The following is a 14,186-nucleotide window of genomic DNA, read 5'->3' as shown; positions in this document are numbered from 1 at the left end:
GCAGGTAAGTTGACAGAGTCTGATCCCCAACTTTTACCACATAAAGGGGCACATGTTAAGGTCAGCAGATGGGTTTTATAAAGCAAAGTAACTTAGTACCCCCTTCAATATGATCTGTATAATAATGTATGGTGTCTTATGGCTTTCCATCTTCAGAAAGAAAGCATCAGCATTTATGGAATAGCTTTCTACAGATGTGTAATCACTATCATGCTATTTTTAGAGCTTCAGTCCCAACACATGGACCTTTCCAACTCCTGGAGAAAGGTCCAGGAGTTCGGACAAAATGTGAGTGCTGTGTCCAGTCTATACCTATATTTTGTTACCTACACCTGGCAATGATATATTTTTCTTTAAAATATACAAGCTGTGTTGAACAATTATTTGCTTTCTGCTGTCATCTTCTAAATCTCACTTAATTTATGGTGGAGACCAAACCTTTCTCCAGTTTAATGTATTAACACATTCAGGATTTACAGAATAAAGTCAGGGGAGTGCCAAGATGGCATTTTCTTTGGTTTACAAAGTGCTTTTTCAAGACTGAAAAAAAGAATGTTTGTTGAATAATTGACACCTTGTTATTAGCTAAAAGTGTCAGGGGAAATTGCAAGCTTTCAAGACTACTTAGATCTCTTCATCAAGTATGTCTAGTATAGCAAACATGATAGCTTGTAATTACCTCCAGTAAAAGACATCACATCTTTGGCAAATAGTCTACGACTCCCTGCTGTTTTCTTTGGCTACATTCACTTTACTTTATTTTAACCTTGTTTTAACCTTTTTTGAGACTTAGAAATCTTCTAAAACAGAGTGGGTTAATGGAGGCATAAGTGACAGGTGAAAAGGCTTGAATTTCTATTTGGAACAACTACTCTGCCAAAAGAATGACTGTCAACCCAGGCTGCTCCATATCAGTGTTTGTAGTGAATGACAATAGCTGCTTTTGTTGTTCGGAGAACTCAGTGGATGCATCCAGCCTCTGGCAATTGAAGTAGCTATTGTACCATCTTCAATGAACACAGGGGAATTACATGGCCTCTACATGTAAAGTCTTTCTTCTTTTCTAACAATTGGAGTCTTCTGTTCCTAGGAACAGGATTTGTCTTGGATAAATACCAGTCTTGCAGGGCTTGTGTGACTTCACATAGTCAGGAAGAGAAAGCTAACAAACACTGCAACATTTGTTTTTTCTTTAACATGCATCCTGCTTTTATACTTTGAGGTACATCAATTCAAATTATGTAAATATCTCTGAAACTTGGTGGGACTTAAAGTGTAGCCTCACTCTCTCTCTCTATAATAATGAACTCTCTACAGGGAGGGAAAACTTAAATACAAAAAGGAAAATTCTTTCCTCACTACCTAATATGCTTGGGGGGACCACTGCAATTTATTTAGAGAAATAATGACAATCCAATGGGCAAAATATCTGTGATTGCTTCCAGGTGCAGTCAGTGGGAAGGGCTCTGCTTATGGCTCATGTGAACTACAGTAGTAGTGAAAGAGAACCAGAAGTGATAAACATTTACTTGAGTCAGAAGTTATTGTCAAAAAAAGTAAAATAGATGCCATTTAACTGTCCTGCTAAATATTAGCATTTATTCTAGGACCTTTAACAGTGTCATAAAGAGAACAATATTTTAAAGGCAGTTCCTTATAAACCAGTAGTTTCAAGCTGATAACTGAGTTGGTTGCCATGGGCATGATTGTAGAACTAAGTAATATCCTAATGGATTTAAAGTGAAAGGTGAAGAAAGTATTTCTCACTAATTGCCTAAATGAATAAACTCCAAGAAAGGATAAGCACTGAAGGTGTAGTTGGGCTATAGCTGGGAAAACAGATACACAACCATGTTCACTAGCAGATCAAGGATATCTTTATGAACCGGCACCCATAACCAGACCCCATGGTCAAGGTGCTATCTTATTAAGGATTTAGGCAACATATTTATTTTATGCTTGACAGACACTTTATGGTTTTGTAGATGATAATTGAAACAACACAATGCAAAATATATAAAAATACCTGTATTCCAAATCACACATTCATTAAATAGATCAAGTATTTCTTTATGAACTGGCACCCATAGCTGCACTACATGGTCAGGATGCTGTTCTATTAGGGATTTAAAGAGGCAGCATGTATACATTTTATACTCTAGAGACTCTTGATGTACTGAGGCAGCCAGCAAGTTTTCATATTTTGTCTCATTGTGTTCAGACACCATTTTTTAAATCCTACCTCTAGATGGTGCTAGAGTGAAAATACTTAAAATGCCATAGACCATGCACCATCTAGTGGTAAATTTTGGTATTCTTTTTCCACTGTGTTACACGGAAGAGACATAACACAACAAAATGGTAGAGAAACTTGGCTGCAGTTTGTCACATATAATAATGAGTGTACAGATAGTGACAAAATATACCTCATGATTAATTCCAAATGTGTCATTTTGATTTTATTGCAGTGACCCCATTCCCATCTCGCAAATACCAGAAAATTAAAATCAGCACTGCTTTGGGCTTTATGCCAGTGGAATATATAGATAAGCAAGACTACATTTGTTCTATAGCAAGAGAAAGAATTTTCTGAGCCTGCCAGGTAGATGTACTTCTTTTTCATATGTGCCATAAAACGAATTCCCACCTCGTTAGCATCAATGCCATTGTTGACTGACCACGTGGTCTGGAAACATTCTAGCATCCTTTGCTTAAGTTGTTTGGGCATGCGGTGCACACGGATAAAATCTTTGAGGTCTTTGGTACGAGTGTGGTACAGAGACCGTCGGGAGTACATCCTCTGAATGATGGCAGTGACATTACCAAATACCACTGCATGCATGAGTGCTAAATAAAGAGTAAAGGCTGAGTAAGACATGGAGAAAGAAACTGATTTTTTATCAGTCAGTAGACAAAATGATAAATATCATTTATATTTATAAATCTAACTATATTTGTACACATTTTTGGCTACAATTAACTACAATTAAAAGCTATAAAATAAACGCTACATCTGACTGGTGGATGATCTAATACATATACAGATGGAAGTAAACTTTCTCAATGCATTTGGCACACACAGCATTGTAGAAAATATACCCTAACTGCAATTTTATTTCCTTACTGAGAATCATACACAGGAAAATGATACATGATGATCAGAGAAAAGCTTTATAGAAACTTTCACAAAGCGTTTACAGCCTCTGACATAAAATAGTAGGAGATAAGATTTGCTCCATGCGCCTAAAATATAATATGATGTCTAAGCGTTTATTTTTCAGACAATGGAATTTTTTTAAAAAAGTGTACAAATGAAAGTCTGAAAAACACACTGACTTGGCTGTCATCCACTGAGATCCAGCACAATGGACCCCTGCATCCTCCCAACTGGGTGGGAGAAATTCTCCGCCTGTGATAAATCGCTTACCAATTACAGGCACTGAATAGAATGGCAGACAATATACTGCTATTTAGAAGTTTTAGAATACACAGCTGTATGTATAATGTATATATAAAAAAAAGTTGTCCAGATTTTCTTAAATTAACATTGTACTACCTTTCTTCACTTAATTAAGCATCACCAACTGATTCCCACCTAACAGCACCAAAGTTTGCTATAACAAGAGCTTATGTCATTCATTTGATTTGGAAGTGACTGCAGATTGTGAAAGGCATTTTGATTGTTGCTGTTGTTGCTGAGAACCTCATAGTAGAGGGATCACCAATTATTTTGCCACACTCAGATGTAAAAAGAGTCGGTGAGCCACAAGCAAGTTCTTTGGGGATATCAAATAAGGTATGTGATTGGCTTTGGTAGCCCCATGTGAGCAGCTAGCCTGCAGGAGGCTCTGTCTCTCTGTGCTTCCAAAATTTGCCTCCAGACCAGAAATGTAAAAACAGGCACCTACTTTGAGGCCACAGGGAGCTACATCAAAGGGGGTGGTGATCAATATGTTGCTCATGAGCCACTGGTTGGGGATGTTGATGGTAAAATAATTAGTATTGCTTGTATTTAACTTTTTCTTTCTTTGTTTGTGACATGGTGTTCCAACTTAAAAACCACTGATCTACACTCCAAGTCCCAAGAATTCTGGATAACAGCTCATATAGTTCTACATTTTCTTTCTGAGACTACATAGCTCTGTTGGCAATCTATAATGCTATACAGAAATAATTGCGTATGTGACCCCATGTGTCACACGTGTGAAGATGCATTCAGAGAATAAAGACAATACTGTCTAAATCAAGGGTCCCCAACATTTTGTTTTCAAGGGATATACATTTAAAAGTAGAAAGTGTTGGAAAATCACATAAGCAACGAAAAAATTCCTAGGGCTTGCGGAGCTTGATAAAGAGCCAATCAGGCTCGAAATGTTGCAGCTGCCGCCATTGTGACAATAAAGGCATTTTAATGAATTAAGACAGAGTGCTGCCTATAATCATTTGAGACCAATGTGAACTGGCAGCCTGTTTGGTTGTATACTTGTGTTTTTTAATTCCTCCAAAACCTGACAAAAACCAGTACAGGTATGGGACCTATTATCCAGAATGCTCAGGACCTGGGGTTTTCCGTATAAGGGATCTTTCTGTAATTTGGATCTCCGTAACTTAAGTCTGCTAAAAATCATTTAAATATGGAATAAACCCAATAGGGTTGTTTTGCATCCAAGAAGGATTAATTATATCTTAGCTGGGATCAAGTACAAGGTGCTGTTTTATTATTACAGAAAAAAAGGAAACCATTTTTAAAAATTAGAATTATTTGCTTATAATGGAGTCTATGGTAGATTGCCTTTCCATAATTCAGAACTTTCTGGATAACAGGTTTCCGGATAAGGGATCCCATACCTGTAAAAAAAATTGAGCACCTGCTTAGGGGCCACTGGAAACAACATCAAAGGGGGTGGTAAGTAACATGTTTCTTGTGAGCTGCTGGCTGGAGATCCTTGGTCTATTTCAATATAGCAATTTTACTTACTACCGTAATTGTTGGAAAGGCTAACATCTATTTTCTTGACCCATGCGGGCAATTGGTAATCACCAGAACACTACGGAACATGTTGCCCATCATGATGTTCTTTCTGGATCGTAGGATTTATATGTGCATTCTGACTCACCTCCAATCATCATAGTACAGATAGAAAAGATCTTTTCTGCATCAGTATTGGCAGATACATTGCCAAAGCCCACACTAGTCAGACTGCTAAGAGCAAAATAGAGGGAGGTGATGTAAGAGCTTCGAAGGGATGGTCCACCAATTAGATCAAACAGCGTTTGGTTCCCTCCATGGCTGCCATTGGAGTGGATGTTGCTATTGGTTGAAATAATTTTCTCTACTGGAGTGTACGGCAATCCCAATCGTTTGGAAAACTCGTGCAGCCACCCTGGAGAAAGCATAAAATATAATGATAAAGAGAATGTATAACATTTGGAAGGTGCAGTTTCTAAACACAACCAAACCGGGGAATGGTACTTGAATGTAGAAGAAATTGGTGAAACTGTTGCTCCATGCTATGTTACAGGGATTTATTACTTCCGGTAAACATTTCTGTTCTGTTACTGAGGCAGACTTGTTCCAGAAAGGCTTGTTGCCAACTTTGCATAAAAGGGATAATTTGAAAAGCACCAAGCTTAGAAATTATTTTATTGTTTTTATTGTATTAATATAAATTGGAGAAAAGGGTTATTGTAAATGAAAAAAGCAATAAAGGGGCCAGCCTTGACGTACAACTTCTCACTTGACATACACCACTTCTCGCTTACCTGAAGAGACCTATAAAAATGTACATATATTATTATGCTGTTTAAAACACTCAGATATTAAAACAATATCTTTCTTTTACAGTCATGTCATGGTTTCCCAAAGTAGCAAGCACTTTGGCTGCTTTCCTCAGACTAAGGTCACACGAGGTAACTATTTTGTGATACTGACAGATGTATGTAGGCATACTGACAGTTGTTACATAATGGTATTTGTTATTCTCCATATATAGTTTAGTTACTGCAACATGTAACCCTAGTTAAAAAGGACTGCTCTGCACAGCAGCTGCTCTCCTTTCCTGCCCTTCTTTTCTGTGCCATGCAACTATCAGTGCTAGGAAGGATAGGTGGACATTGCTTTTTGCACCCTTCTTATGAGCAATTCTAAGCTGTGACAAGTAGGAGGCACTGCTATATAGGCACACTACAATTTCTCCTGCTTGTTTCACCTATGTATTGATGGAAAGGTGGAAAGAAGGGTAAACTACCATCTATTTTTCCAGACCATCTCGTGATACTTGGAAAAAAGGCAGAAAACATATGATGCTGTATATATATATATTTATCATAAATCATATACTGTAGATATGATATGGGCAACTGAAATGCACAATAGTATTACTTTAAACTGACACGGCAAGTGAAAAACTATTTAGGCATGGAAGAAATTTAATACGCTTCATTACTGGCTAGATATCAGTTTGAAAACATCTAGTTTAAGGAGTTTGCCTTTGAGGGAGGGGGTTGTTTTCCATAGTGATATGCGGGCTGGCCCGAAACCCACAGGACCCGCAAGTTGGGTGGCTTCAGGCCGGCATCCACACAACTTTACAATGTGCCCACCCTGCCTGTGACCCTTCCTATGCAAAGCTTCTGCCTTCAGCAGTTGGTATTTATAGATTCTTGCCTGTGTGCCCTGCCCCTTTCAGCACATCATGAAAGGGTCAGGCGCAGGTAAAAAGTGGAAGTGTTAGGGTTGGGTGTGGGTCAATTTTTTGTTGACCTGCACATCACTAGTTCAGCAGTTTCATCCAACGTCAGCCACTGGTAGAATCTTCATCTTGGAAATATCCATAATAACTTCAATTTTGTTTTTGATAAATTTCTGGTGCAATAATACAGGATCTAATTGCCTAATAGTCCTTGTTGAATGTGTGAAAATGTGCAGGATATGTGTTTTTTTTACAAGAAAGCCTACTAGAGGGGTGTTAATTAGACATTATTTAGCTTCTGTCGTAAACACAAATCTAAATATTAACACTTTGCTTTGCAAAATTGCCATACACTGTTGTAATAAACATTAATGAAACATCAAATAGGAGTATAGTACAGGTATGGGATCCGTTATTTGGAAACCTATTATCCAGAAAACTCCAAATCACAAGAAGGCCATCTCCCATAGACTGCATTTTAATCACATAATTCAAATGTTTTAAACCGTAGCTTGTATTTGAGCACTAATATATAATAAACTCTTATTGAAGGCAGAGCAATCCTATTGGATTTATTTAATGTTTAAATGATTTTTGAGTGGACTTACTAAGGTATGGAGATCCAAATTATTGATCCCTTTTCCGGAAAACCCCAGGTGCCAAGTATAACAGCATAACAGGTCCCATACATGTACTTAATGCCATAGAAATATATGTATCTTGTACTATGAAATATTATCATTACCCAGATCAAGAAATGAAAAGAAAGACAACAAAGAAATCCTTCTCTAAATACAGGTATATGGGATTAATTATCCAAAATTCTCGGAGCTGGGGTTTTCTGGATATAGGATTTGATGTGCTTTGGAGCACCTTGACTTAAGGCTGCTAGAAAACATTAAAATATTAAAAACATTGGGTTCTATTGCCACCAATAATGATTCTTACAGCTTAGTTACCATTAAGTACCAAGTACTGTTTTACAATTACACAGAAGAAGCAAATCTGTAAAAATAATTAAGAATTATTTATTTAAATTGCATTATATATTTCTATAGTTCATTTTTATTAATAAATGAAAGACAGTTAATTATGTGTATCTACAACTGAAAAGGGGCTACTGGACCAAAGATCTTACTATCTGAAGACAAGAGAAACAAAAAGAAAAAAAGCAGGGCCATAATTATGGCTGTTGTGAAGATTCTGTGTGTTACCGATAGGCTTTCTATATGAAGTTTTCCTGAGTTTTATGAGGCAAATGCTATTAGGAAGAAGGGTTTTATGGCTCAGTTCTAGAACTGAACTAACTGAACTAAATTTATTCTGAACTGACCATAAGGGCTGTTGTGTTTACTGTGAGGAAGGGGCGATGAATGAAAAGCTTCTAAGGACAAATTGTCTAATGCACAACTGATGGGAAGCTACAGCAGGGTATAAGTAGTAATGGGAAAAAAGTGGATGATGGATTCTTGTAGGCTGTATTAAAGGTATACAGGTAAAAGTAGGCTTGTTAGAGTAGCCATTTATCTATAAAAAAATAGCAAAGTAATCAAAATGTTGTGTATTTTTAGGACAAGCAGCTGCCTTTTGGTTTTTATTATTTTTAATATAGTTCTCCCAATTAGATCCATCACTGTTCAGGCACGATCAATCCGGCCCTTACAGCCTACCCCAAATTCAGTTCAAGGAGACTGTCTTGCCCAAGGCCAGGAGGAATTCTTACAGAATTTGACAGAAGGAACTGAACCCATAATACACATTCAGAGTACAATGACTAAATCACTGATTTCTCTCCGTTTCTCCCATTTACTGATATAGATATATATCTATATCAGTAAATATTGCACTTTTACACCCTTTCTCTTATCCACCATTTAGTGATGAGCTGTGTGCTCCCTCAGAGATCACATGACAGGAAATAATGCAGCTCTGACTGTAACAGGAAGTAGTGTGGGAACAAAAGACAGAACTCTGTCCATTCATTGGCTGATGGGGCCTAGCATGTATGTGTGCCTTGGCTTGTTGTGTGCACTGTGAATCCTACTATGATCCCAGGAGACGGCCCTTAATTCTTAAAATGGCAATTTTCCATTTAGGATTACCCAATAGCACATACTACTGGAAAAGTTTATTTTTATGGAAATGGTTTATTTAGATGAAGCAGGGTTTTACATATGAGCTTGTTTATGCAATATATTTTTATAGAGACCTACATTGTTTGGGGCTATAGTCTTCCTTTAACATAGAAGGAAACCCATGATAGGGTTTCTGATCTTAAGGGCCTGTATAGTAAGTTTGGTATATGGAATGCAGCTATTCTGCACATATTCTGTGTATTCCCATTTAAATGGCTTAAAGGAACAGTAACACCAAAAAATGAAAGTATATAAAAGTAATAACAATATTATGTACTGTTGCCCTGCATTGCTACAACTGGTGTGTTTGCCTCAGAAAGACTACTATAGTTTATATAAGTAAGCTGCTGTGTAGCCATGGGGGCAGCCATTCAAAGGAAAAAAGGCACAGGTAACTTAGCAGATAACAGATAAACCCCCATTATATGGGGCTTATCTACTAGTTATCTGCAATGTAACCTGTGCCTTTTCTCCTTTTTTCCAGCTTGAATGGCTGCCCCCGTGGTTACACAGCAGCTTATTTATATAGTAGCTTTTCTGTAGCAAAAACAAAAAAAAATGTTTTTTTGCAGAGCAACAGCACATTATATTTTAATTACTTTAAAACACTTTAATTTGTTGATGTTACTGTTCCTTTAAACAAAGAAATGGATGAATTGTGGGAATTTTGTTTTGCAAATTAATTCAGTTTGAATTGGAAAATGTTTTTTGAATTTATTTCTATTGTAACTATTTCAAAATACTGTTGATTAAAACCTTTCCCTGTTGTCAGGATAAGCCTATACATTTTAAAGTTAAATCCAAACTCATGCCTCTGCTCTATTTCTAGTTAATAATGAACAGAACTACAAGGTAAAAACAGAAAATAGTTTTTGGAAACAATATGAAGCCATGAAACCAGTCCAAACAATCACTGTTTATGTACATTAAATGCAAATAAATGAATCCCTTTCTATACTTTACTCTTCCTCAGGTTGTTCATGTCCTTTAGTCAAACCCTAAAACATTTTGTTCCAAGCGGCACCTTACCTTGCCCTTCCTTACTACAGGTATATGATCCCTTATCTGGAAACCCACTATCCAGAAAGCTCTAAATTACAGGAAGGCTATGTCCCACAGAGTCTATTTTAGGCAAATACTTTTAACAGTTAAACATGATTTATTTTTTCTCTGTAATAATAAACCAATAGCTTTTACTTGATGGTAACTAAGCTGCACAATCCATATTGATGACTAAACAATCCTATTGGGTTCATTTAACAATTAAATGGCTTTTAGCAAACTAATGACTGAAAAACCTCAGGTTCCAAGCATTCTGCATAACCTTATAGGAGTACCAGCTAACCCATGGATTTCACTGCTCCCATCCATATTTTCAGCAGTTACAGGGTGATTTCTGTACTTATTTTGGCAGAGACCAATTAATAATGACTAAAATAAATTAGGCTGTATGTGTTTTAGTACAACATATGACAGGTGAAGTGGGAGCAAAGTTTTAGGCAAAAAGATTGGATTTATTATCTTTGTGAATTGAAGAGAAAGCATTAGCAGAGCAATAGTTAATAAATTATTCCCTGTGAAAATAAAATTGCTTGAGAAGGAGAATCTGGCACTGACAGTATTTACTGAAAGCCCCAACTCTTGGTAATAACATATAGTACTTAATGCACTGCATTAGATTCTGCTTGAAAGGGATGTTGTGCGCTATGAACTCCTGTTGCCTCCGAATATTGCTGTATTTGTAAGAAAGTGGTCTGCCATATGGATTCTGCATGCTAAAAACTGAAATGCAGTGCTCGGAGGGATTCTAACATGCTGGACCATTATCATATTTTTCTAACAAAACAAGAATTTTTTTTGTAGCAGACGTTTGTTTCTGTATAATACACAAGTCATAAATAACCTATAAAATATATTCTTATAAATGGTGCTTAGTTATCTCATTAGTTATGATTGGCACTTAATGACATCACTTGTGTAGATGATACCCCGAAACTTGTGTATTATAAAAATAATATGTATTTGAAGTGATTGATCTGTAAAAACACATTTCCAGCAGCCATGTGCATTTATTTGTCATGGAACAATTTGGTGACTTTGATTTAGAGAATCCCCTTATTAGCTGAGACTGGCAGGATTCCTATTAGTGGCCTAGTTCAAGTAGGGGGCCAGGACTGCTTAGACTCCCCAGTAAAGAGGTGGCGTTTGGAGGATCAATGCTGAGCAGATCAGAGGCATTACCAGGAGTAAATATGGGACAGAACAATTCTTGAAAGCAACTCTATTTTATATATTATTTTGCTTTTTGAATTATTGTTGCTATATAGTATTTTGTAAAACAAAGGTATGTTTCCCTATGTATGATAGCTGTCTTGTGGCATTGGGTGGAAAGTAAAATGGAATAGCATTTCATAAATGAATTAACACTGCAGTTTGAAGTAATATAGCACTATAGCTAACTGATTGGATCACAAGCAGAACACAGCATCATTTATTGATAAAAACAAATATGTGATTGAATGCTTTTGGTAAGGGCATTATTGCATATTTCCTATGTCTTTGTATTTCTTCTTTTTACAGTGATTTATTTGTAAGTCGTTTGCAAGAGCCCCCCCCCCCCCCCCCAATGAGTCTGTAGCATCCATTTCACTGCCAAAGCTTAGATGCCTGTACTTTCTAGTCTAAATAAAAGCTATGTGAAGTTTAGGAAGTCAGATTATTGTTGTGTTACAGTGGAGCTGCTGTGAGATGACAGACACCTTTTAAACAACCTTCCTGGGCATCATTCCAACCGCCTGCCTTGATTTGCTACACAGTTAGGAAGTTATATTCTGCTCACACAATCTCAGGAGGCTAAGATGTAGAGAACAGGCATGTTCCTCCTATTTAACACTTCCCTAAGGTGGACACCAGCCTACATGCTTACATTCCTTCCACAGAATGTCTGTACAGCCAGGGAAAGGCTTTTAAATTGTTAATCCATCAAACACTATTTATCATTTTATCAGTTTTCCCCATTTGTATTCTGCCCAGAGCATGTTCAGCTACAACACAAACGGTGTTATTGTACACATTCACTTTGATGTATTGAAGTGTCAAACCCCTGAAACGTACATATTTTTTCTCACTTAACTACATCAATAGTGCCCATTATTCATTCACACCTAAGAAGAGCCTGGTGAAAAAGAAGCAACTAACCTTTACGACTTACAGTGTGTTATGAAAATTCCATGTGATGGACAAAAGTTTAAAAGAGTAGTGGAGCTACCAAATATAAATTCACACTGCTGCCATTAAATCATGGGTATAAATCAACACAATATGTTTTAGGTATAAAAAGCGCTTTGTGGAAGCCATTTGTCTTTATAATTGCATGATATGGATGCTTGTCTGTATGAAGAGTTCCATAAATGTGTATAGAGTTGGCTCTACAGTGATATATATATACATATACTACAATACTGTTATAAATATGTTATATTACTATATATATATATATATATATATATATATATATACTGTATATCTGGAAAAATATCTATTCATCACACGTGACACGTGAAGTAAATCAGTGGGTTATTTCTAAACACAGCTGTATATGTGGTTGGGCTAAAATCAACACAAATTTTCATATATTTATATAGTTTGTTAAAGGTACTTGCATCCAAACACTCTCCTTGCATTTCCGTCTAGTTGTTGTAAATGCCATTTCATACGACCTGCCTTTGCAACTGAATCATGCTACTGAAGTATGTCTTTTGACACTGGGCTCTACTGCAACCCCAAATGGTGATATTCCCATGCTTCCCACAGCGGGTTGCTTCACACTCCCTACTCTGAAAATCCTAGCTACAGCTTGCATCAGATTTGCTACCACATGTACAGTAAATGCAAACGTGTTCCTATTAAAACAGAGGATGAAATTCTACACACACCTGTAATTATGCTGTAACTGGAAAATGAAGGTTGCATTGTGTAATCCTTTTCTTATTGCACTCCTGTAGAATTGGCTAACACACTATTTTCTTGGCTGTTAATTATTTGCAATCCAGTAGACCTGACCCCTCTTTGCATTAAAGATACTGGGTACTTGGATTTACAGCACAGTGCCTCTACCTAGTGGAGGAGAACTGAGGAGTACATCTCAGGGGAGTTCCACTAGGAAAATAAATCACACAGTTTTTAGCAACAAAGATATACTTTATATAGAAATAAAGAACAGGCAACTAATACAGATAATTATCCTGCACTGGGGACATGTGGGGGACCTATGTGCCTCACTAGCAGATAACACACTCACTGTCTACCTAGCACAGTCCCACAATCAACTTCAGATGAGATTAAATAATGCACTATTCAGTTGAAAGCAACTGTTCCTTCCCAAGAGCTCTTATACCCCAGGTAGCACTAGGTTCCCCAAAATACCTCTTCTTGGACTTAATAGCCGCTCCCACACAGCAGGTACACAAACAACACCTTTCCTCACACAATAGCCTCATTTTAGTATCTTACTCAATAGGGGGCTCTCAGAGGCTGACACACTGGAGTTTACAGGCAGCTCTGCAGCGCAGACACTCTCCATAGTGGCACTGATCACCTCCTGGTTATCTAGCAACAGTATGGACTCTCTCTGAACAGTTGGGGCTCTTGGCCTTTCCTTCTGACCGAGCTCCACATAGGATGAAGGGGAAACCTGTCTTATCTGGACAGTCTCTTTCACACTGGTACTAGCTGTATGCTGCAGCAGAGGTTCCTTTATAACCTCTTGTTTAACCCATGGATTTAGCTCCAAAGCAAGGCACTCCCTGGGTCCTCCTCTTTTCCCAGAGATGCATCGGTGCTCCCAGCCAATCAGATTATCCCCCTACCTTTAACTGGGCTGAATGATGTCACAGGCAGAAAAGGGAAAAGTTTAGCTTATCCCCTACAATTGTGTTTAAAACAATATGGTGCATCTAAAAATTTGCTTCTGACATTTGCACTACCCACACTGCACATAATAACTAAAGAGTGTGCACATTGGGATTCTGTTCCCTGTAGTGGAGTGGGAATGCTTATGGTGTAAATGAATACAGGGAGCTGTAAATACCTATCCCATCCTCTTTGTTGTTCTGTGCATGGAGTAGGAGGAGGTCCCTTCAATTGTGAGTTGACAGGAACAAAGGCCTAAAAAAGGAAATGCTGGGAGAGAAGCAGCAGTGTAAGAGAAGGTGAGATCTCAGGTATTACTGAGTGTGAAAGGTCAGTGGGAAGCCCAGTGGCAGAAAAGCACTTTCTATTTAGGGTGCCGAAGAAAAAAGAAGTCCTTGTCAGGCCTCTGAAGGACAAAGCATGCTCTTTTCAGGGCACAGAATGTTCT

At 37.5% G+C, this 14,186-nt stretch overlaps 1 protein-coding gene across 1 annotated transcript in view; it reads right to left on the bottom strand.

Moving 5' to 3' along the window:
* The window catches only part of LOC100492237 (potassium voltage-gated channel subfamily H member 8), a 220,637-nt gene that overhangs the window by 34,611 nt on the left and 171,840 nt on the right, over positions 1 to 14,186 (bottom strand). Inside the window, exons 8-9 of the mRNA XM_018097592.2 lie at positions 5,118 to 5,384; positions 2,648 to 2,847 (exon numbers count right to left, since the gene is read on the bottom strand). Of these exons, the coding sequence (XP_017953081.2) occupies positions 2,648 to 2,847; positions 5,118 to 5,384 (467 nt within the window). The remainder of the gene's footprint in view (positions 1 to 2,647; positions 2,848 to 5,117; positions 5,385 to 14,186) is intronic.

This window comes from Xenopus tropicalis, chromosome 9, assembly GCF_000004195.4.
Source record: "Xenopus tropicalis strain Nigerian chromosome 9, UCB_Xtro_10.0, whole genome shotgun sequence".
Lineage (NCBI taxonomy): Eukaryota > Metazoa > Chordata > Amphibia > Anura > Pipidae > Xenopus > Xenopus tropicalis.
The sequence above is the reverse complement of the archived record's forward strand: the minus strand, read 5'-3'. Positions and strand labels throughout refer to the sequence as shown.